This window comes from Physeter macrocephalus, chromosome 11, assembly GCF_002837175.3.
Source record: "Physeter macrocephalus isolate SW-GA chromosome 11, ASM283717v5, whole genome shotgun sequence".
Taxonomy (NCBI): domain Eukaryota; kingdom Metazoa; phylum Chordata; class Mammalia; order Artiodactyla; family Physeteridae; genus Physeter; species Physeter macrocephalus.
Genome location: NC_041224.1, coordinates 182,219,016 through 182,243,094, shown reverse-complemented (window position 1 = coordinate 182,243,094; position 24,079 = coordinate 182,219,016). Strand labels below are relative to the sequence as shown.

Here is a 24,079-nt window from a genome sequence, read left to right as displayed (position 1 = left end):
CACCCCCTTGGGGTGGGGGTGAATCCAGGGAGCCCTAACCACATCCTGGGGTGGGGGCGAATCTAGGGGGGCCCTGACCATCCCCCAGGGGTGGGGTGAATCCGGGGGGCCCTGACCGTCCCCCAGGGGCGGGGCGAACCGGGGGGGTCCTGACCGTCCCCCAGGGGCGGGGCGAACCCGGGGGGCCCTGACCGTCCCCCGGGGGTGGGGCGAATCCGGGGGGCCCTGACCGTCCCCCCGGGGTGGGGCGAATCCGGGGGGCCCTGACCGTCCCCCCGGGGTGGGGCGAATCCGGGGGGCCCTGACCGTCCCCCCGGGGTGGGGCGAATCCGGGGGGCCCTGACCGTCCCCCCGGGGTGGGGCGAATCCGGGGGGCCCTGACCGTCCCCCCGGGGTGGGGCGAATCCGGGGGGCCCTGACCGTCCCCCCGGGGTGGGGCGAATCCGGGGGGCCCTGACCGTCCCCCTGGGGCGGGGTGAATCCGGGGGGCCCTGACCGTCCCCCTGGGGCGGGGTGAATCGGAGGGTCCTGACCCTCCCCCAGGGGTGGGGCGAACCCGGGGGGGTCCTGACCGTCCCCCTGGGGTGGGGCGAACCCGGGGGGCCCTGACCGTCCCCCGGGGGTGGGGCGAACCCGGGGGGCCCTGACCGCCCCCCGGGGGTGGGGCGAACCCGGGGGGCCCTGACCGTCCCCCCGGGGTGGGGCGAATCCGGGGGGCCCTGACCGTCCCCCGGGGGTGGGGCGAATCCGGGGGGCCCTGACCGTCCCCCCGGGGTGGGGCGAATCCGGGGGGTCCTGACCGTCCCCCAGGGGTGGGGTGAATCCGGGGGGCCCTGACCGTCCCCCGGGGCTGGGGTGAATCGGGGGGGTCCTGACCGTCCCCCAGGGGTGGGGCGAACCCGGGGGGCCCTGACCGTCCCCCTGGGGTGCGGTGAACCCGGGGGGCCCTGACCGTCCCCCAGGGGTGGGGTGAATCCGGGGGGCCCTGACCATTCCCCTGGCATGGGGTGAAACCGCGCCCCCTCCCTGGGATGGGGGTGAGTTCAGGGGCGCCCTCGTGGTTCTGTGCACAGGTTCTGGGTGGCAGAAGCAGGAAGACCTGCCGGTCAGGGATCAGACCCCTAAAGGCCGCACGTAAGCGGGCTCCATGCTGGCACCCGTGAACGTGGCCCCGCCTGCTCACATGGGCCACGGAATCGGAGATGCTGTCACTTGGCTGCTTCCCTCCGAGGGCCCGCGTCTTCTCGGGCACGTCGGCCTGTGTGGACGAGACGGGAGGGAATCAGGCTGTGTCCGACCGTGGCGCCGAGGCTGGCTCACCTCTGGGCAGGGGGTTCTGGGCTTGGAGGCAGCCTGGGGAGACTGGCCAGGAGTTCCTGGACTGTGGGTTCAGGGTCACCCCACGACAGTCACCTGGAACCTGGCAGGGGGACTCGGGCCACACCAGAAACCAGGAGCACGCTTGGCCTTGGGCTGGTCCGGCGCCAACGTGCAAGATGCCTCGCGTGACGCAGACAGACGGGCAGGATCAGGGCGCGCCCCACCCCCGCCCGAGGACCCCAGCGGGAGCACGGGGCTGCCTGGTTGTGGGCGGCTCACCGGACTCGGAGGCTCCTTCTGGCTCCGGGCACTGTGGATGCTCCCGATCTCTGTCTGCGAGCTGGAGTGGGACAGGCCTTCGAAGTACGGCCTGGGTGGCGCGGACGGAGAGCGCGTTGTTCTACGACACCTCCCCAAGCCGAAGGCGCAGCCACTGCGCCTGGCGGGGTGAGACGCGGAGCGGGGCCCCCACCCGCGAGGACCACGGCTCAGGCGGGGACACCGAGGGCCTGAGAGCAGCCGAGCAGACCTGTGCCCCGAAACCCCATCCGCTCTCGGCCTTGGCCCTGGCGGGGTGGCCGGCGGCACACGTTGACAGCTGCACCCGACACCCGGGCTGGAGGCCTGTCTGTCTGGTGGGGAACCCACAGCCAGCTCGCAGGAGCTGAAGGTCAAGCTAAAACGAGGGGCGGGACTCTCGCGGCGTCTGGTGACGAAGCCACGTGGGGCGGCACCGCGGTGCGGCGCGTGGCGGGAGGTCAGGCCTGAGACGCCAGGCCTCAGCCCCAGGAGTGGGGCGCGGGCTGGCCAGGGCTCGCCCTAGAGGCACGGCTAACGTTACGGAGGGAGCGACAGGCGGGGACGGCCCGGGTCAGCCGGGCAGCCGAGGTAATCACGGCGGCTGATAAAAGCAGAGATCTTCTCCAACTGAAGGCAGAGAGGGGTTGGGGGGCAAACACCGAGGGACACGACCATCGTGCTGGCCGCAGAGGTGGAAGGGGCAGCAGGCAGAAGGGAGGCAGGAGCCCGTCCTGCAGCCGCCCGGCTGAGCCCCGGGAGGCCAGTGGCCGACACCCTGACTCGAGCGCACAGTCTCCGACCTCCCAGAGGAGGATAACAGGGCGGCTGAGTCAAAGGTCGCCGGTCAGCAGCTGGGGGCCCTGCGCTGGGAGGTGGGTCTGCGAGGCTGTAGCGGGAGCCGGACGCCAGGTGACGACACGGCCACCCCTTTCTCGTGTGTGCTTCCCTGTGTCTGACTTATGCTTGTTTTAAGTTTAAAAACCAACCGGTCCACAGACCTTCCCGCCTCTGACTCGGACCCCCTCCACCCCCACCGGCTCCTGACGCGGACTCAGACCCGTGCGCTCTCACCACCGGGCCGGGCATCAGCGCCCGCATCACCCGTCCCCCAGGCTCCCTTCCAGCACCAGCCACGCCGCACCCGTGCCCCTGGGGGGCGGCCCCAGCACGCCTCTCATCTCCGCATCAGACGGAGAGCCCTGTGGGCCAGCGCTCGCCGGTCCCCTCCTGTGACGCCCAGCCAGCACCCCCTCCCCAGCTCACATCCCACCTGCCCCACGCCCAGGGCCCCTGCCTTCCACGCAACTTCCTGGCCCGCCCCCCTCCTGCCCCAACACCACGGCCTCCTGCAGGGATGACCCGAGCTGCTCCCAGCAGATCCCAGAGAGACCTTCTCCAGATGCAGACTGGACCCTGTCACTTCGCCACTTCTCACCTCTGGAAGCACCGCAGACCTGGGGCACCACTGGGGTCTGCGGCTCCTGCCCTCCCCTCCCCAAAGCCTGCACCCCCAAGGGCCTGCTTTCTCACAAACCACCTTTCCCTCTGGCCCCGACAACCCCCCAGATGGACTTCCTCCTGGGCTGGCCTCTGCCAACCTCCGGCTTTGAAGGCAGATGGCCGTGTCCATTGAGTCCCAGCGTGGTGGCAGACGCCGGCCAGCGGCTGTGCCCACCTGAGCTTTGGCTTGGGGGTGCTGAGGACGCTGTCGTCGTCCTCCATGTCGGGGCCGCTGTCACTGGGGTTCTCCATGTCCAGCGTGTCGTACAGAAGGTCCAGGTCCTCCTCCACCTCGGGGACACGCTCTGCAGGGTCCTGCTCCGAGTCCAGGACCTACGTGCGATCAGAGGGGTGAGGCCGGCCCGGTGGGAAGGGGCATCTGAGGGACAGACGGGAGGAGGGCGCACGGCCTCCCAGCACCCTTCCTCCAGCCTGTGCCACCAGCCAGTCCCCTGGGGACCTCCGGTCACCCGGGCGCTGGGCAGGGGGCTCTTCTCCCCAGCCTCGGAAGCTCTAACACCCCAACGCGCCCTTTAGAGCACCAAGCGGAGCCATGACAGCGTGTGCTGTGGCGTGGCACCGCCACGATCAGGACGTAAAAGGTTTCCCTCCCCAGTCCCCCCAGCCAGCCCCCGTGCACTGGGCCTTTCCCAGGATGGCACGTGAATGGAACTGCTCCGCGTGCAGCCTCCCCTCACTCAGCATGACGTGTTTGTGTGTGTGTGTGTGTGTGTTTGCCCACAGCCTGCTCCTTCTTGGTAGTGGGCCACCCACGGTGGGGGGGGGGGGTCACAGTATGTCTGACCAACGGCTGGTGGAGGACAGGGCGATGCTCCCAGCGTCTGCACTACAGGTGAAGCTCCTGTGACTGTTTATCAGTCCTTGTGTGGACGTGTTTCCATCTCTCGTAGGGAGATACTCAGCAGTGGGACTGCTGGGTGCCTGGCAAGCCTTCCGAGGCACCGCTGGCCTGTTCTCCGAAGTGGCCGCACCGCTTCCGTTCCCTCCAGCCCAGCATGCGTGAGGGTTCCCACTGTTACACACCACTGTCGACACTTATCTTCCGTGTTCCTGGTGACGGCCGCCCTAGTGGGTATTAAGAGGAGTCTGTGGTTCTGATCTGTGTTCCCCGAAGACTAGAGATGCCAAGCATCTCTTCACGGGCTGATTGGCTGTCTGTATTTCTTCTTTGGAGAACTATCTAGTCAGATCCTTTGCCCAATTTTTAAAGTGGACAATTTTTTAATTGCATTGTTCTGTTTTTGAGTTGTAAGTGTTTTTTATGTATTCTGGATACAAGTCTCATCAGATATATGACTTTTTAAAAAATTTATTTTATTTATCTATTTTTGGCTGCGTTGGGTCTTCGTTGCTGCGCGCGGGCTTTCTCTAGTTGCGGCGAGCGGGGGCTGCTCTTCGTTGCGGTGCGCGGGCTTCTCATTGCGGTGGCTTCTCTTGCTGCGGAGCACGGGCTCTAGGCGCGCGGGCTTCAGTAGTTGTGGCACGTGGGCTCAGTAGTTGTGGCTCGAGGGCTCTAGAGCGCAGGCTCAGTAGTTGTGGTGCACGGGCTTAGTTGCTCCGCGGCACGTGGGATCTTCCCAGACCAGGGCTCGAACCCATGTCCCCTGCACTGGCAGGCGGATTCTTAACCACTGCGCCACCAGGGAAGCCCCAGATATATGATGTGCAAAAATTTTTTTCCCATTCTGTGGGCTGTTGTTTCATTTTCTTGATGGTATTGTTGTAAGCAGAGCAGGTTTAAATTTTGGTGTAGTCCAACTTACCTATTTTTTCTTCGTTTGCTCGTGCTCTTGGTGTCATTATCTAAAAAAACCATTGCCTGACCCAAGATCACAAATACTCCTGTGTTTTCTTCTAAGAGGTCTATAGTTTTAGCTCGTACATTTAGATCTTTGACCCATCTTGAGTTAATTTTTGTACGCTGTGGCGTGAGGTAGGGGTCCAATTTCATTCTTTTGTATGCAGATATCCAATTGTTCCAGCACTATTTGCTGAAAAGGCTATTTTTCTCCCCACTGAATGGTCTTCACATCTTGTCGAAAATCAACTGGTCATAAATGGAAGGATTTATTTCTGGACTCTTAACCTTACTTCATCGACCCATCACAGTCTGATGACAGTAGCTTTTGGTAAGTTTTGAAAATGGACAGGTGAGTCCTCCAACTTTGTGCTTTTTCACGATTGTTTTGTTGATTCTGGGTCCCTTGCATTTCCACATAAGTTTCAGGACTAGCTGGCTGGTTTCTGCAAAAAGGCAGCTGGCAATTTGATAGGAATCATGTTGAAGCTGTGGGTCAGTGTGGGAAGGACCGTGGATGAGCCGGGCTCATTTCGAGCAGCTGCACCCGCTAAGAGCCGCTGCAAGAGGATGCCCCACCACCGCGCGTGGACACACAGCCGCGGCTTCCGGGAAGCACACAGCTCGCTTTACGGGCCATCGTGACACGTGTGATGACGATGTCTTGGGGCTTCGATACTTAAATGCCACCCCTCCTGGGTGGGTCCAGAACCTGAGGACTAATTTTCCTCTGATCACATTAAAAAAAAAAAAAAAAAGATTTTTTTTTTTTTTCTGGTTATCACAATTACACAAAGTCATCGTTTGGAGACTAGAAAAAAGCTAAAAGAAATTTTAAAACACATAGTATGTCGATCATGGGGAGGCAGTGTGTGGGGTGACAGGGCACATGGAAACTCTGTACTCAGTTTTGCTGTGAACCTAAAACTGCCCTAAAAAATAAAGTTGATTTATAAAAAAAACACAAAACACAAAAACCCGTGGTCACACCCCGTGAAGACAATGTCCCGCTCTCCTGCAGGTCTGTTCAGCAAGCTGTCAAGAAACACAGCATGCCTGGGGCCTCTGCCTGCCCCTCAAGTGTCCCCGGGGGCAGGCGCCACCACCACACTCGCTCCTGGAGAAGACAGTGACGTCCAGAGGGCCGCGGGGACAGCGAGAAGCAGAGCGGGACCGGCCGGAACTGTGGCCTCCAGAGCCCTCCTCCCACCGGGACGCGGGGCTGCCACGTGGGGAGGGGCTGCTCACTCACCTCGTCGGACACTTTAAATCTCCGCAGCAGGGCCACGACTTTCTGCTTGAAGTTTTGTTGCTGCAAGACAAGCAGGACGGCATGAGAACCCTTGGAGCTGCTTCCCGGAGGACACAGTGGGGCCGGCACCGGGCTGCACCGTGAGGGCGGCCTCAGCAGGCGGGGGGCACGGCTCAAGCATGCGGCAACACCTATGAACTTGAACACGGCTGCTGGCACTTTAACAACAGTAAGCGTTTTCACAGGCATCTGAAACCACAGCTGTGGTCAGACTTAGAAATGGACCCAGAGAGGAGCCGTCAGCCTCAGAGCCGGCGAAGGGGAGCCGCAGGGAGGGTGTATCTACGGTTGTTCCAGAAGCCTCCGTGCCAGTGAGGCCCCCGCCCTCCCTCCTCGGGACCTAGGGCGCCGTCAGGGCGCAGCGGAGCCTCAGCCCATCGGCTCCTGGTGCTGCCCTGGCCACTGGCCTCCGACCGAGGCCACTCCAGAGGAGGCCCACGCCCCCTCCACAGAAGTTGGGCATCGGGTCCTGGACCTGAGGCTCCAACAGGTACTGGCACAGCAGCGTGCGGGCCTCCACACCACGGCCCAGAACACGCGCTTCACCCGGTATACGGGGACCAGCCCACGGTCCCCCAGCATGGCCGGGGGGCAGTGGTCTGGGGCTGGGCCGTCGGCACTGGGGCTCCCCGTGTCTCCCTTCAAGCTGGCCTGGCCTGGGGCCGCAGGGCAGAGGGGCTCGGCACACCGGGAGCTCGCCCAGGAGCTCTGCACCAGGGGTGGACGTTTCATGATGGGCCCCAGCCCCGGCCTGGACTTTCCTCCTAAAGGAGGAGCCTGGCAGCCCTTCCAAGCCCCTGGGCACAGAGCAGAGACGGGCGCGGGGGCTGGCCTCACACTGGGCGTGTCTGGGCCAAGCGGCAGGGGGCCGGCCCTCGGCTCTGCTCGGAGAGTGGCCTTGACCGCTGTCCTCTGGGCTGTAGGCCACAGCCCCCCTCCCAGGGCAAGGCCGTGGCATGGGCTCTCCCATGCCGTATTTGGGGAAGAGACTGGGCCTCTGAAGAAGCCACAGGGCTGGGCTCAGGGGACAGCACCTGTGCCCACGGGATCCCAGGGCAGGCCGCCTCACATCCTGACCCGCCCCTCCCGAGAGCTCCACCCGGCCCCCACCCCCACCCCCACCCCCACGCCCCGCCCTTCCCCAGTGTTAGTAAAACCAGTTTCCACCGACCCTGGTCATGGACGTCGTTCTTACTATCGATCGCCGTTGCTTCTTGGGCTTCCCCACGTCGAAGTCGTCCTCGTCCAAATCCTGCGGAGACACGTGGCACCTGGGGCCAGGCCAGCCTCAGTACACGTGGGCCCCTGCCCCTGCCCGCTGTGCGCCTGGCCCGCGGCCGACCCACGTGGACGGGCGGCCTCCCTGGGCGGCCTGCGGAGGGGCCTGGTCTCCGGGGCATCCCCGGGCGTCCGCTGACACCCCCCAGCCCCGGGACGGGGACGTGGACCAGGCTCCCAGCCCCCGTGGCCCTGCCGCCCTGGCCGGAGCGGCTCTGGGGGCCCGCGGTACCTGGCCCTGCGCGGCGTCGTCGCTGGCCTCCTGCTCGGAGGAGAAGCTCTCGTACTCCTCCTCAGAGTAGTTATCTGCGGAGTGAGCAGACGGAGGGGGGGCGCCTCGACATCCCGGCCCGCGTCCCAGCAACCAGGTGGCGCCCGAGCGACAGCCCCCCGCCCCCGGCGTGGCGCGCAGGGGGCCCCGGGGACACGGCCCCGCACGCGGCAGGTGGACAGTCGGGGGGCAGGGGCCGCGCTTTGTAGCCGCCACGTGCCTCCACCCCCCACCGTGGCCCCCAGCCCTGCTGCCCGACACGGGGTCCAGACTGGACCTCCTGCCCGACTAGGTCCCCGCTGGCCCACCCTCGCCTCAGGGGAGACCGTGACGCCAACCGCGACCGAGGTGGCCGCCCACGCCACGACCGTGCCAGAGCCGGGAAGGCACCACGGTCGACCCCGCGACCTGCTTCCTGACCATGTCCCAGTGTGAAGGCAGGGCTGACACGCCCGCAGCCCAGAGAGTAGCCGCAGACACTCAGGTCCCCTCCCCAAGCTCTCAAGCCCACGGGCCAGTGGCCAGGAGGCGGCATCCGTGACAGAAACGCGGCCTGCAGCTGCAGTCCACTCACCGGTGGACTTGGCCTTGGGGCCGGCCTGCATGGTGCTGTCCTCGTGGTCGATAGGCTGGCTGGACAGGGAGAAGATCCAGATCTCAGCCACCTTGACCGCGGCCTCCTTGATGTTGCTGCAAAGGCTCAGCACCTGGCCGCCCTCGGAGGGGTGCTGCATCACCTGTGGGCGGGGCACGGTGCTAGAGGCCTCACCAGCCTCACCCTGCAGGGGGGCACGTGCTGGGGGTCGGACGGGCTTTCCTCTGGCGGTGACGACAGGGGCTGCACTCGGCAGGGCAAGCACGGCGGCAGGGGGCGGTGCAGGAGTACACGAGGACGGGGGCCAGCGGACGGGCCAAGAGAGGAGACACGGGAGCAGGGTGGACAGGCTGGGAGGGAGCACGCCGGGCCAGGCTGGGAGGTCAGCCAGGCCCAGCCCCCAGGACTGGAGGCCATCAGGGAGGAGGGTCGGCGGCAGCGAGCAGCGTGTGAAGCCAGGCCGGGGCCAGTCCCGACACAGCCACCGAGCCTCAGGGCTCAACCGCAGGAACCCGTGTCCCTGGGGGACCAAGGAGGACCGGGCCCCCAGTGCAAGCCAGGGCTCTGGTGCCGCACAGCTGACATGCACCAGGTTTGGCCCACCAGGATGATGAGGCCCCGTGGCCGTTCTGATCATGAGAGAATCAAATAAACTGGGGAGAGCGGCAGAGCCCTCCCACGCCCCCCGGGCCCCGGCGCCGGCCTGAGCCCCGTGCTGGTCCCAGACACCCAAGCCATTCACCTTGATGGGGTCTCGTCATGACAACCCAGCGAATGCGTGCCTCTGCGTTTCAGAAGCTGCCTTTTGGGTCATTTGATCACATCTAGATGCTGGGGTTTTATGGACCAGATTCTTTTTTAATTTGGGGGGGCTTAGTTGGGGGGGCCAACTCCTTAGTCAAGTAAGAAAATAAGAATTTTGAGAAAAGTAACATCGCCTATCACCATCAGTGAAAAAGCCAAGTTAAAAAAGGTGAGCTGGCAGCCCCTCTGACCCACACCAGCACGTGTCCACCCACCCCAGGGAGCCCCCGTCCCGCCGAGCAGGACGTCCAGGAGGGACAGCGTGGGGCAGGCGCGCCTGGAGGGATGCCCCCCCGGGGGGGCACAGGAAGGAGGTCCGGCTAACCTCGGCCATGTTGATGGAGCCGGCCGCCAGCGTTTTGTAGCCCAGGATCGTCCGGTTCTTGTACCGCTTTCTTCGCTGCAACATGATCTGAAGCTTGTTGCCTTCTCTTTTCAAGAAGTGGGGGTACTGCGGGAGGAGGAGGGGGGTCACAGCGATGAAGGCAGCCACGCCCACCGACACCCACGAGGTCTCACGCACCCAAGCCCCAGGGTCCCTCCTGCTGGTCACCAAGGGCCTCGGTCGCCAGGAACAGCCCCTGGTGGCAGATGTGTGCCACGTGGCCAGGCCCTCGGGAGGGGCCCGCGCACCTGTGGACATGCGGTAACTGCTCAGCGGTGCTTCCGCCCGGCGGTCCGGCAGGCCGTGCCCACCCAGCACTCTAGGCCCAGGCCGCCTGCGCCTGCTGGTGGGACCGCAGGGCTTTCACACACTGCAGAGCTCGCGTGCACACAGCAGACGTGCACGTTTCCTCAAGGTTCACAAATAAAAACCTCCTTTAAAAGCTGGGGCACGATGGGACTGCCCTCCACCTTGACTGCGGTGGTGGTTACATACCTGTGCACCACGAAGCCGTAAACTTAAAAACAGTGAACTGTACGTTTTGGAAATTATACTCAGTAAACCTGACTCCCGGGGAGTTCTCTGGTGGTCCCGTGGTTAAGACCCCCGCCTTCCACTGCAGGGGGTGTGGGTTTGGCCGGGGAACTAAGATCCCACGTGCCTCGGGGCATGGCCAAAAAATAAAAATAATAAAAAACACCCAAAGCTGCTGTGGGTCTGGGCTCCGGCGGAGCCAGGCACAGCCCGGTGAGGTGGTCTTGGGGGAGGGCAGAGGCGGACCGGCAGGGTTCTCACAGACTCGCTAAAGCGCGGCCCCGTCTTCTACACTCACAGGGAGAATGGAGGAGTTTAATGTATCGGAAAAGCACTGATACTAAAGACAGCAAATGTATTCAGCCGGAACTACATCCACTGAATTTAAATAATGCAGATCTTAATTATGCAAAGAGAAGCGGAGGGATGAGGAGCCTGGGGGGCGGGGGGGCTGATCTACTCACACCCCCCACCCGGGGGCCTCTGTTTCACAGGTGGGAGGGTCCCGGTCTAAACAGCCCCCGTTCACCGCCAGCACACCCCAAAATACTACTCCCGAGGGGTCTGAACTTGCGACACCGAGTTTCCATAGGTTCCTCCCCATCTTTCTTTTTCTTTTTTTAAACAATGTTGTTTTTTTGAGTGGCTTCCCTCAGCCCCCGCTCCCCCATCTTTTCTAAACACAGGAACGAGGCGACCTAAACCCATCATCTGAGTTTTGGCCTCACTATGTTCTCTTCATCATGGGAATGCGACGTGAGACTCGACCTAATAAGCAAGCACATTTCTAACCTTGGAGAGTGAGCCCTGTGGGAGCGGGGACCTCTGTGGCCACAGGGGCTGCGGGAAGGGTGAGGGTGGGGGCGTCCCCCTGGAGGCCCACCTGCAGGGAGAACGTCAGCGCCAGGTCAGTTTCCACTTGTCCACTGGGGGGCAGCACGATCTCGTGGGACCGCAGGATCCGCTTGGAGCCCTGGGACAGAACAAGACACCTCCTAGTTCAGAAGAAGGCATCTTAAAATGAAACAGCAAAGATGTCGGCTTGTCAGTTCTCTTCAGACTGTCAGGCAAAGACCCGCAGATGGTGGGGGTGAGGCCTGAGCGCGTGTGATTCCCAAAGGCCCCGCGGGGAGATTTACCCGGAGCCTTAAAAGAGCCCATATCCTCTGACCCCCAAGTCCTCCTCTAGAAGTCTGTGCTAAGCTGTGAGAGAGGAGATTGAGAACAGCCACTGCCAAATGTCATGCAGCTGCAGGGTGGAGATGCAGCAAAAGATGCAGGTGGACAAGCAGGCGTGCGAGAAGCCACACGCTCCTGGGAAAGCAGGACGGTGAGGGGTGACTGCCCCCCTCCCCACTGAGAGCAGAATGGCCGCAAAGGTCAGTTACTAAAGCCCAGCGGCACCGTCACAAGGACAGAGAGAGCAGTACAAGCCTAGAACTAGATTCAGAAAACACACAGACACATGTAAAAACAAACTTAGTGTGCAATAGGAGCCTTCAGGTCGGCAAGAAAAGCTAATCACTCAATGGCTGTGATACATGGGTGGTGAATCATCTGTATAAAAACACACAGGTCCCGGGGACTTCCTGGTGGTGCAGTGGTTAAGAATCCGCCTGCCGATGCAGGGGACACGGGTTCGAGCCCTGGCCAGCCACAACTACTGGGCCCACGCGCCACAACTACTGAAGCCCATGCACCACAACTACTGAGCCTGTGCTCTAGAGCCCGCGAGCCACAACTACTGGGCCCACGCGCCACAACTACTGAAGCCCATGCACCACAACTACTGAGCCTGTGCTCTAGAGCCCGCGAGCCACAACTACTGGGCCCACGCGCCACAACTACTGAAGCCCATGCACCACAACTACTGAGCCTGTGCTCTAGAGCCCGCGAGCCGGAAGATCCCACCCCACGCGCCACAACTACTGAAGCCCATGCACCACAACTACTGAGCCTGTGCTCTAGAGCCCGCGAGCCACAACTACTGGGCCCACGCGCCACAACTACTGAAGCCCGCACGCCTAGAGCCTGTGCTCCACAACAAGAGAAGCCACCGCGACGAGAAGCCCGCGCACCACAACAAAGAGCAGCCCCCGCTCGCCGCGACTAGAGAAAGCCCGCACGCGGCGACACAGACCCAACACGGCCAAAAATAAATAAATAAATAAATAAATAATTTTAAAAAAATAATTAAAAAACAAACAAAAAAACCCCCTACAGGTCCCAACCTCAAACCTCGTACCAAAATAAGTTCCAAATGGATTAAAGATGTTCATGATAGTACTGTTTTAAAACTACGTCTCCCGACATGGACGAGCCTTGGAGACGTTACACTAAGCGCAGGAAGCCAGACACGGCAGGACAAAGCCCGTGAGCCCACGTCCCGGGGGCACCACGAGGAGCCAGATCCACAGCGTCAGGCCGGAGAGCAGAGGTTACCACACGGCTGACGAGGCCAGGGGTGGCCTCAGGAGCTCCCAAGGCGTCTCACCAAGATGAGGGGTGCAGAGGAATGGGTGAGAGTGGGAGTGGGGTGTGGGTCCAGGACAAAGACGTGAGCCGCACAGACGTGAGCTGACGGGAGTGACGGGGAGGGGTGTGGGCACCAGTGTGCGGTGGCCGAGAGGCCGAGAAGAAGCCTTGCTGGAGACACTGCCCTCTGCACGCGCGCGGCGTTGGTGCCGAGGCCGTGCTGCCTGCAGCTACTCCCAGCACGGAGTGTGCCGAGGGGGCCCTCCTGACGGTCCTCCCCCACCCCTAGCTCTCCCGGGGGCAGGCACCCCGTGTGCGGTCTGGTGCTCTTCCCACCCCCCGGCCCGTTGCCCTCTGTCCCTCACAGCCGTTCCCCACCCCGTTTCCTGCCCATCTGATCCCATCCAGGTCAGGACCTGAACTGATGGGCCTGTGCCCCGGCAAGGAGGACCCCGCGCAGACGGGCGAGGGGGCAGCAGTGAACACACGGACGGAGACTTGGGTCGGCGGGGGAGGCCGGCTCGTCTGCTTCCTCTGGGAGTCAGGACACGGGGGCCTGGGGGCGGGGGCAGCTGAGGAGCAGGTGTGAAAGGCAGGTGGCCCAGGCAAGAGAGGAGGCCCCAGGAGAAGCAGGCAAGGAGCTGAGTGTCTGCCAACTGGGGGCGGGGGGGCCAGGCGATGGGGGCACTCGGGTGAGCTGGAGGAGCGGGGAGGCTCCAAGGGGCCTGGGACCCCGACCAGAGGCTGAGTTCTCGATAATGACGGGGGCCAGGGCAGGACCACAGAGGTGGGCTGCTAGAGGAACGGGGCCAGAGTGCAGGGGGGCCGGTCGTGTCAGAGGTCAACAGTGCCGGTTTCAGAGGCCGGGGATGGGTAAACCAGCTCGCTCTGAGGACCCAGAGCGCAATCGACCCCTCCCGAGCCAGGAGGCCCGAAGCACGACGGCCGGCGGGGCTGGTTCTCGTGTGGGCGTCTTCCCACGTCCCAGGCGTGCAGCCGGGCACGGCCTGCTTCACGCCGAGAACAGCGGCACCGTCGGTGGGGAAAAGCGCTTCTTCGGGTCTTTGTCCAACAACGTACTGCTTTTCTGGTGACGGCAAATGACCGGGAAGGGCCGGCCTCGCGCCTGCTGGGCTCCAACCTGCGCTCCCGGTTTGGAGGCAAGGCCGGCGCCGAGGCCCACGAGCTGCTCCTGGAGGTCCGGCCAGGAAGCGCCGGTGAGCCTCATCCAGAGCGCCCACGCCAGCCGCAAGCTCGGGCTCCGGCAGCCTGGGCTGGGGGAGAAGCAGGGCCTCCGCCCCGTGTGGTGCCGACGGTCTGGGGGTCCTAACAGGACAGGCCTCCGTACCCACTGGGCCCCCGCTAAGGGGCCGAGCCCTGGACATCCCCACTTCCAGGAGCTGCCACACAAAGCCACGTGTGAGCGGTGCTGGGGGGGGAAGGGCCCTGCCGAGGTGGGCTCGACACACGGCCACAGCCGCGGGGGACGGCTGCAAAGGGCTGCACGAGGTATAGCCCAGGCCCGAGACCCACGTCCCACCTCCGGGGCCACCAAGAGGCCAAGGCAGCTGGCACGGCTAACGGGGCCCTCCTCCAGGGCTGCTGGGGAAGGGGGCGCTGAGCGCTGGGGTAGCTGGGTCCCCCTGAAACACCGACGCTTGTTCAAAGGCAGAAAGGAGGACCTGTGAGGCCCAAGGGACATGGAGTATCATGGCCTGGGAGCGAGAGGTGAGCACAGCCAGGCTGGGCCCGGGAGGAGGGCTGGCGGGCGAGGGGCACGCGGCGCTGGGGGGCGAGCAGGGAGCAGGGAGGGTCTGTCCCAGCTTCTGCGTGGGGCCCGTCTGCAGGTGAGCTCAGCACACTTGCTTTCCCCCTCACCCCGGGACCCTGGCGGCCTGCCCTTCGCTGTGCCCGGGAGGGTGGGGCCTCCTGCACAGGCAAGGGTCCAGCTGCTGGTGCGGCTGTGCCCCTCTCATCTCCTGGGCAACACAGGCATCCTCATGGCCCCAGGTCAGTGACGCAGGCAGACCCTCACCTGCATCTTGACAGCAATCACCACCGAGATCAGCTCCTTCTCCAGCTCCTTGAAGACCACCAGCTTCTTCAAGGTCAGGCTGCACAACCTGCAAAGGGCACAGACGGGCTCAGCAGTGACCGTGAAGTCCGCCGCCTTCTCATGCTCCAGGAAGGCCCCAAACCACAGCAGCCCCAGCCTCAGCTGGACCACGGGCTCTCTGACCCCAGCACCTCGGTCACTCATGGAGACTGGCCCTCACGTATCCCAGGAGCCCTTGACCAGGCCCGGCCAGGCTGGGAGCCATCTTCGGGATCCCTGCACATAGGGGGCACCCATCAGCACCCCCAGACTGTTGGACCAAGCGCCCCTCCGCAGAGGGTCTCCCTCTGGTGAAGGTGGCCTGGGTGGGTCCACGGGCGGGCAGACAGGAAACCTGAGACCACAAACCCCGGAAGCCCCCAGGGACCAGGGTACCAGGGCTTGGGAATCCCACTCCCAGCTGCCAGAGCACAGGCCTCCCAGGGACCCTGCCCTCAGGGTCCACTTGAGGCCCCGCCCCCCTCCTCTCCAGGGTCCTGCCCACCCACATGGCCCCACCCATCCCACAGGCCCCACCCACCCCAGCTGGGCTTCACCTCAGCCTGACTCCCTGGAGACCGTCATCTGCCCTCCACTGAGCCCAGAGGGGCCAGGAGACAGACACCAGGGCTTCCCAGGCAGGGGATGCCCCTTATTTGACTGCTGCAGGTTGGAGACAGACACACTGCACCCCTGATAGTCCCTGACACACAGCAGTGAAGCAGGGGAGCCCAGCAGGACCCCTCTCATGGCGGGGCCACTCTCACAGCTCAGTCCCTCTACCATGGGGGCTGCTCTGATTCTGCAGGGCCAGGGAAAAAGCTAGCGAAGGAGACGGATGAAAGCAGTTAACGTTCACCAGGACAAACCACATCCTGGGCCATAAAACAATGCTTCACACGCACAAACTAAAAGAACCAGAATCACATAAAGTATGTTCTCTGACGAAAATGGAGTTAGCTAGAAATCAGCAATAGAAGGAGAGCTGGAAAACACCAGCTACTTGGGAAATTCAACCACACACTGCTAAATCACCAACAGGACAAAGAGGAAGCCCAGAAGGACATTAGACGTATTTTGTGTGGAATGAAAGTGAAAAACAACATGTCAAGAATTGTGGAATGCAGCTAAAGCAGTACTGAGAGGAGAATTCACAGCATTAAGTGCTTATATTAGAAAAGAAAGACATTCTCAACTATACAATCTAAGCTTTCCCTTAAGACACCAGGAAAAGATCAAATTAAACCCAAAGTGAGAAGGCAGGAAATGAGGATAAAAGCAGAACAATGAAACTGAAGATAAAGAAACAATTAGAAAAAATAAAACCAAATTCTGGTTCTTTGGGAAGAGTAATACAATTGACAAAAACTCCAGCCACACAAAGGAAAAAAGAGAGAGAGAAGGCAAAAAATGACCCATATCAGGAATCAAAGAAGGCACATCACTACAGAGCTCACAGACATGGAACAGCATGATTAGGGATACTACAGATAACTCACTGCACACAAATCTGAGAACTGAGATTACATGTACCAAATCCCTGAAAGCTACAAACTGCCCAAACTCACCAGGACGAACAACAGCCTGATCTATTAAAGAAGTTGAATTAATAGTTAAACACTTCTGAAAAAGAAACCTCCAGGTGAGTTTAACCAGATATTAAAAGAAGAAATAACACCAATTCTACAAAATATCTTCCAGAAAACAGAAGAGGAAAGAATACTTCTCAAATCATCTTATGAGGTTAGCAAATACCCTGATACCAGCACCAACATCAGACAAAAACAGTACAAAAAGGGGAACTACAGATCAGTATTCCTTTCTGAACACACATGTAAAAATCTTCAACAAAATAGTAGCAAACTGAATCCAGACATATATAAAAGGAACAACGGATAATATACCATAACCAAAGGGGGTTTGTTCCAGGAATGCAAGGTTGGTTCAACATTTGAAATCAATGTGATACACATTAACAGACTAACTACAAAAAACCATAAAATCTCAATCAATTCAGAAAAACTTCTGACAAATTCAATATCCATTCCTGACTTAAAACTCTCAGTGAATGAAGAATAGATGGGAATAATCCCCTCAACCTGATAAAGAGCATGTCCAAATGTCCCCAGCGAACATCATGCTGGATGGTGCGAGAGAGAATACTGTCCCCTAAGATCAGAAACAAGGCAAAGCCGCACCCTTTCACCACTGCAATTCAGTGGGCACTGAAGGCCCGCCCAGGGAAAGAGGGCAAGAGAAGGAAACAAAAGGCAGAAGGATAGGAAAGGACAGAATAAAGCTCTTCTTATTTGCAGACAACACAATCATTATGTAGAACTTCCCAAGGAATGTAGGAGAACGTGAAAACGAGCTCCAAGAACTAATGAGCTTAGCAAGATTGAACGACATCAGTTCAACATATGAAAGGCAACCACGTTTCTATATACTAGTAATGAACAACTGAAGTCAGTGTTTAAAAAACCTTCCATTTACAGAAAAGAAATACCTAAACCTCATAAAATAAATGCACAATCTGCATGCTGGAAACTCCCCACTGCTGTCACGAGGAATCAAAGAAGATGTGCCAGGCTCGTGGACATTAATTCTCCCCAGACTAGATCTACAGATTTAATGCAATTCCAATGAAATCCCAGCAAGACTTTTTTGTAGTTATTAGTAAGCTGACCTTTAAGTTTATGTGGAAAGGCGAAGGAACTAGAATAATCATAATAATTTAGCAAAAAAGCAAACATAAACAAATGGGACCTAATTAAACTTAAAAGCTTTTGCACAGCAAAGGAAACCACCGACAAAACAAAAAGACAATCTACGGAATGGGAGAAACGATTTGCAAATGATATGACCAATAAGGGGTTAATATCCAAAATATATAAACAGCTCATACCACTTAATATTGATCTGTGCAAGTTTTTGGTTTTTTTTTTACCACTTAATATTGAAAAAACAACCAACCTGATTAAAAAATGAGCAGAAGACCTGAATAGATATTTTTCCAAAGAATACATACAGATGGCCAAAAGACACATGAAAAGATGTTCAACATCACTAATCATCAAGGAAATGCAAATCTAAACCACAATGAGGTATCATCTCACATCTGTCATAATGGCCATCATCAAAAAGTCTACAGATAACAAACGCCGGAAAGGATGTGGAGAAAAGGGAACCCTCGTACACTGTTGGTGGGAATGTAAATTGGTGAAGCCACTAAGGAAGACAGTATGGAGGTTCCTCAAAAAACTAAAAATAGAGTTACCAAATAACCCAGCAATTCCACTCCTGGGCAAATATCGGTTAGAGACAAAAATACTAATTTGAAAAGATACGTGCACCCCAATGTTTACAGCAGCACTGTTTACAATTGCCAAGGCATGGAAGCAATCTAGGTGTCCGTTCAGAGATGAAAGGATAAAGAAGACACGGTATGTATGTATGTATATCTTGTGTATACATACATATGTGCATATATATATATATATATAACGGAATATTACTCGGCCATAAAAAAGAATGAAATTCTGCCATTTACAACACGGGTGGACCTAGAAATAAGTCAGGCAGAGAAAGACAAAATACTCTATCACTTATATGTAGAATCTAAAAAATAAAATAAATGAATGCATATAACAGAAACAGACTCAAATATAGAGAACTAGTGGTTACCAGTGGGGAGAGGGAAGGCGGGAGGGGAGAGACAGGTATAGGGGAATGAGGTACAAACTACCATGTATAAAATAAATAAGCTACAAGGATGTTATTGTACAGCACAGAGAATATAGCCACTCTTTACAGTCACTTTAAATGGAGTATAATCTGCGAAACTATTGAGTCACTATGCTGAAACTAATATAATATTGTAAATCAACTACACTTCGATAGAAAAAAATGACTTTGAAAAAGGAGAACAAAGTAAGCTGGGCACCTCTCACTGACATCAAGACTTGCTATAAACCAACAGTCATCAAGACAGAGTGCTGTTGACAAAGGAAAGGCATATAGATCAACAGAAGAGAAAAAGAAAGTCCGATAAATTGGATGTCATAAAAATTTAAAACTTTGCTCTGTGAAAAACACTATTAAGAAAATGAGAAGACAAGCTAAGAGTGGGAGAAAATATTTGCAAATCATATATTCAACAAAGGATTTTTATCCAGAGCATATAAAGAACTCTCAAATCTCAATAATATGAAAATAAACAACCCAATAAAAACGGGCAAAAGATTTCAACAGACTCTTCCCCAAAAAAGACATATGGGTAATAAATAAGCACACGAAAAGATGCTCAACATTATTAGCTATTAGGGAAATGCAAACTAAGGCCAGAGCTGGATACCACACACCTATTACAAAGGCGAAAACAAGATCCAAAGGCCCAGTGCTGGCGGGCCAGCGGAGAGGAGGGCCGTGACCCCGCAGGGGGAGCATCAGCTCCCAGGACCCCCAACCCCACTCCTGGGAATCCACCCAAAGACTCGGACACGAACATTCACAGCAGCTGAGTTCACATTCGCCCCAAACCGGAAACCCAGACATCCCGCGAAGCCACCAGGCCATCCACACCAGGGAGTGCTGCTGGGGGACCGGAGGACCGAGCCCCGACACGTGCACACGCATGCAGGGGCGCACACGCACGCTGCGGGAGAGAAGCCAGAGTCCAGAGGTCACACCCTGCATCTTCGCCCACCTATGTACCTTCTGGGAGAGGCAGTGGAGGGCACGGGATGGAGGGTGGAGCAGGGGCCCCGAGGTTCGGTCTTGGGCGTCCTGCCCTGCCTGAGGGGTGACAGGGCTCAGAGCTGCAGACAAAAAAGCAGGCAGGGTTGAATTTTACTGCATATACGGTTTTTCTTTTCTGAATTAATTTATTTTATTTATTATTTACTTTTTGGTTGCATCGGGTCTTTGCTGCCGCACGCGGGCTTTCTCTAGCTGCGGCGAGCGGGGGCTACTCTTTGTTGCGGAGCACGGGCTCAAGGCGCGCAGGCTTCAGTAGTTGTGGCTCGCGGGCTCTAGAGCGCAGGCTCAGTAGTTGTGGCGCACGGGCTGAGTGGCTCCGCGGCATGTGGGATCTTCCCGGACCAGGGCTCGAACCCGTGTCCCCTGCATTGGCAGGCGGACTCTCAAACACTGCACCGCCAGGGAAGTACCTGCATGTACGTTTTTAAAGTACCTTTTCCAAAGTTAGAAAAACCTAGAAGACCTAAGGGATATATCAACCTACTGCAAAACGGGGGCCTTATTTGGATCCTGCTCTCAATCAAATAATCATTAAAAAATACTTTCCAGTCCTTATTTGGGGGTGGGGGTCTCAGGGTCTCGATCTTCTACTTTCAGGGCTTTCACAACCCCCGTTTCTAGAAGCTGACGTCCCTCACGACGTGTCTGGCTGGGGACGGGGCGAGTCCTGCGCAGAGGGGACCATCCAGGAAGAAGAGCCGGGTGCCCACGAGGACACGGCAGTTAAGAAACCGCTCCATGAAGGGAGTGGCTTCCAGCCCGTAAGGAGGGGCCCGTGGATCCGAAGGGAGCCCGTCTCCACCCCGGACCGGACGGACTCACTTCAGAGGCTCACCTCCCAGGCGACTGTGACACCTACAGCCACTTGGGATTTCCCGTGGGGTGTGTGTGTTCTAAGGTATGTTCAAGCTGATGCTATTTGTGCAAACAACACTAAAAGAATCGAAAGCATCACCTGCACCCAGAGACTGAGCCAGATCAACAGAATAAATGCTATTTGTTTTTTATCCAAGGTTCGTTCTGAGAGATAGGCCTGAGGGCAGCCAAGGATGAGATTTACTGCAGAATGCTTGGCCCTCAAGGAAACCATAAACAAATACACTGAGAAGGCCCCACAAACAGTGATTCATCACTAAGCTGGGACCATTATTCCGTCAAACACCCTGCATGGCACTAGGTTCCGCAGTGACACACAAAGAAGCCAAGGGGATCTTACACTGGCCCTATGAAACTCCACCCCATCAGCAGGTGAAAACCCAGTCTTTCCACGGGAGGGGGCCTCGCTCACAGCCAGTGTTCTCTTTCCTCGGACTGCGTCTGCTCCAAGCAGGAGAGAGCAGAGAGCCAAGCTCCACACCTAACCCAGAGAGGCAGCATTCTGGTCTGTCTTCTAAAATAGAGAAAAGTCACAAAGAGCGATGCCACAAAACCCACATACCCACCACCCAGCGCTAACAAATGTTCTCCACGCTAGCGGCAGATCTCGTTGGAGAAATAAGGCACCCATGACCACAGAAACCCACTGTGTGCACTTCTCACCACCCCTCCCTCCAAAGGAACCACCATCTGGAGGAGGGGTCTCCTCCGAGGAGACTGCCAGCCGTCCCCCAACTCCGGTGTCCCCATCCTCCCTTGGTAACAGGCCTCCCCCACGTTAGCTGGGCGCCTGCCTCCTGGCCAGAGACCTCAGTCCTCTCTGGGGCAGCTGGGCAGGGCCACTGAGCAGCCGGGGCGGCGGAACCCGAGCAGAGGCCGTGTGATCACGTCCTGGATGGCAAGCCCTTGCTCGCTGCCTTCCCCCTAGATGCAATGGCAGGACCTAGGCAGCCACCCTGGACCCAGGAGTGGAGGCCACACGCTCAGGACGGCAGCGGGCCCAGCCAGCCCTGGACCCTTAACCCTGGGCTGTACACGAGGCAGGAATCGGCACCTTCAGCTGGCTCTGCCTTTCTGACTCCCTGTCACAGAGACATCGGCTGTGCTCTGGACTGCCAGGCGTGTCCCATTTTCACTAAATTTGCGTGTACGCGTCAGCGTGCGTTGTTCTGTCTCTCAGGTCACATGCTAACACCACCCTGGGCGTGCTATTGCAACTTGCCCTTCTCTCCCCACCTCTCGTTTCTTTTTGAGAGCCGTGGGCACGTCACTAGTGTGCCCTCCTCACGCCCGCCGTGTACTCCCTCTCTGTACGGGCACATGGCTTCTCCATCTCCCCGTGATGGCCATTCAGGCTGCTCCAGTGATCCGACGCTACACGCTCTGGCCCCGTCTTTCCAGGGCTGCGCGGGCACCTTCTGCCCAACCGGGGTTCCTGGGTCAGCTCCACGCACTCAGAACCTGTCCGGGGGTTTTGTCAAACCATTCTCCCAAGCTGTGGGGGTAATGTGCACTCCTGCTGGCCCAGGGGGTGTTGGTGTCCTGGGGCAGCCATAACGAATACCAGACAGGGCGGCTGGGACAACAGTCATTTTGTTTCTCACGGTCTGGAGGCTGGAGGTCCGGGATCGGGGTGCCTGCAGGGCCGGTCTCCTCTGGTCGTAAGAGAAGGATCTGTTTGGGCCTCGCTCCCTGGCTGGCAGACGGCTGCTCCTCACGGCCTCCACTCTGTGCACGCCCCCCCCCCCACCCACGCCGGCGTCTCTCTGTGCGTCTAGAGCTCCTCGTTTCAAGGACACCAGTCATAGTGGAGAAGGACCTGCCCTAGGGCCTCATTTTAAGCTAATCGCCTCTTTGAATACCTGTCTCCAAATACAGTCACATCCCGATGCACTAGGAGAGTCAGGAAGTCACAGCGTGAACTTGGCGGGGGCGGGACACAATTAAGCCCCTAGCACTCAACCCCCGAGACGAACAGAATCACTAGATTTGGGGGATCTCGCGGTGGTTTCATCTGGTATCGCCCTGACCTCCAGGGAGGCTGCGCAACTTCTCGGGTGCTTGTCGGCCACGAGCGGTTCCATAGCCTGCCTGTCCACAACCTTTGCCCATTTTTCTACCGCACTGGCATTTCCTCACTGTCTAGGGATTCTTCATTTATTCTAGGTGTAATCATTGGCCTATGTACATCACATCTGTCATCTCCTAGCTGCAGGCTGTCACATGAGTGGGTTTCTAGACAATGTTTATTTAATTAAATGTCTTTTACGATTTATGCTTTTTGGATAATATATTCGTTAATTTCACACCCCTCCTCCCAATTTTTTTGCTCTTTTCACTGAGGTCATTAATCTATGTGCAGCTGTTCTGTGTATGGTGTGAGGTAGGGACCTGATTTTATTATTTTCTATATGGATGCCCACCTGTCCCCCAACCACTTCTGAAAGAGTACAGCCCTTCCTTACGGATGAAGAAGGCTGTTTCTGAAGCGTGCTGCATTTGTGTTTCCGTGTCCTGCTCTCTGTCCCACAGGTCAATCTGTCCATACTTCTGACAATTGCTTACTGTTTTCATCAGTACAGCTTATTTAAATAAACATGCATCTGCTAAGGAAAACACTCCCTAAACACAAGCATATTATATTCATAATTATATATATATAATGTGAATATACATATTCACAAATTATATTCATAATTTGCTTGCCAAGTTCAATTCCTTCGTGGAATTTTTTTTTAATTAATTAATTTATTTATTTATTTTTGGCCGTGTTGGGTCTTCGTTGCTGCGCACAGGCTTTCTCTAGTTGCGGAGAGCGGGGGCTACTCTTCGTTGTGGTGCGCGGGCTTCTCACTGCAGTGGCATCCCTTGTTGCGGAGCACGGGCTCTAGGCGCGCGGGCTTCAGTAGTTGTGGCACGCGGGCTCAGGAGTTGTGGCTCACAGGCTCTACAGTGCAGGCACAGTTGTGGCGCACAGACTTCCTTGCTCCACGGCATGTGGGATCTTCCCGAACCAGGGCTCGAGCCCGTGAACCCTGCATTGGCAGGCGGATTCTTAACCACTGTGCCACCAAGGAAGCCCACCTCTGATTTCCTCTAGTCACTGTTTCTTTGGGGTTTTTTTGGTTGTGTCACACAGCTTGCGGGATCTTAGTTCCCCAACCAGGGACTGAACTCGCACCCATGGCAGTGAAAGCCCAGAGTCCTAACCACTGGACCATCAGGGAATTCCCTATTTTTTCAGTTTAAAAAACCTAGACAGATAATAAATATACTTAAGCCTGTGTGATGCATAAGGCCAAAGCATAAGTGGACAATGGAACACCCCTCTACCAGCTCCCCTCCACCAATGTGCGTTTATGGGTCTATCAGCCCCTCCTTGGTGAAGAACAGTAATCCCTGTTTTCCTCAGAGGCTGTTCAATAATAGTAACACTGATGCCTGAACTTGCATCTTTAAAGACATATTTCAGGATGTGGGAGCTTCTGGGACCATAACTTTAACCCAGCCTTCCGTAACAGCCTTTTTACTTTCTAGTACAAAACATCACACTGCAATAATAGCAAGGAACCGCTTCAGCTTTTTCACTTCTGCAGAAGCGAAAACAATTTCCCCAACATATAAAGGGGCTGGAAAGTTAATTTCCTGGGAAAGAAATACACAGCCGGGCCCTGGCATTTTAGTACCTAGGAGAGCTGAAAGAGTCCATTGATCAAAACTCCATGTACAATCGTCTTTCCAAATCTGGTGTGTTTTG

At 57.5% G+C, this 24,079-nt stretch overlaps 1 protein-coding gene across 5 annotated transcripts in view; it reads right to left on the bottom strand.

Moving 5' to 3' along the window:
- PACS2 (phosphofurin acidic cluster sorting protein 2) overlaps window positions 1–24,079 on the bottom strand; it is a 63,693-nt gene that overhangs the window by 13,352 nt on the left and 26,262 nt on the right. For 3 of the 5 annotated variants that reach the window (XM_028496461.1, XM_024130994.2, XM_028496463.2), the window contains exons 2-11: window positions 14,629–14,716; window positions 11,002–11,091; window positions 9,525–9,650; window positions 8,375–8,537; window positions 7,762–7,835; window positions 7,423–7,503; window positions 6,192–6,251; window positions 3,296–3,453; window positions 1,600–1,690; window positions 1,184–1,258 (exon numbers count right to left, since the gene is read on the bottom strand). In XM_028496461.1, coding sequence (XP_028352262.1) covers window positions 1,184–1,258; window positions 1,600–1,690; window positions 3,296–3,453; window positions 6,192–6,251; window positions 7,423–7,503; window positions 7,762–7,835; window positions 8,375–8,537; window positions 9,525–9,650; window positions 11,002–11,091; window positions 14,629–14,716 — 1,006 coding nt within the window. The remainder of the gene's footprint in view (window positions 1–1,183; window positions 1,259–1,599; window positions 1,691–3,295; window positions 3,454–6,191; window positions 6,252–7,422; window positions 7,504–7,761; window positions 7,836–8,374; window positions 8,538–9,524; window positions 9,651–11,001; window positions 11,092–14,628; window positions 14,717–24,079) is intronic. The other 2 variants (XM_028496462.1, XM_024130995.2) reach the window with 1 other exon arrangement.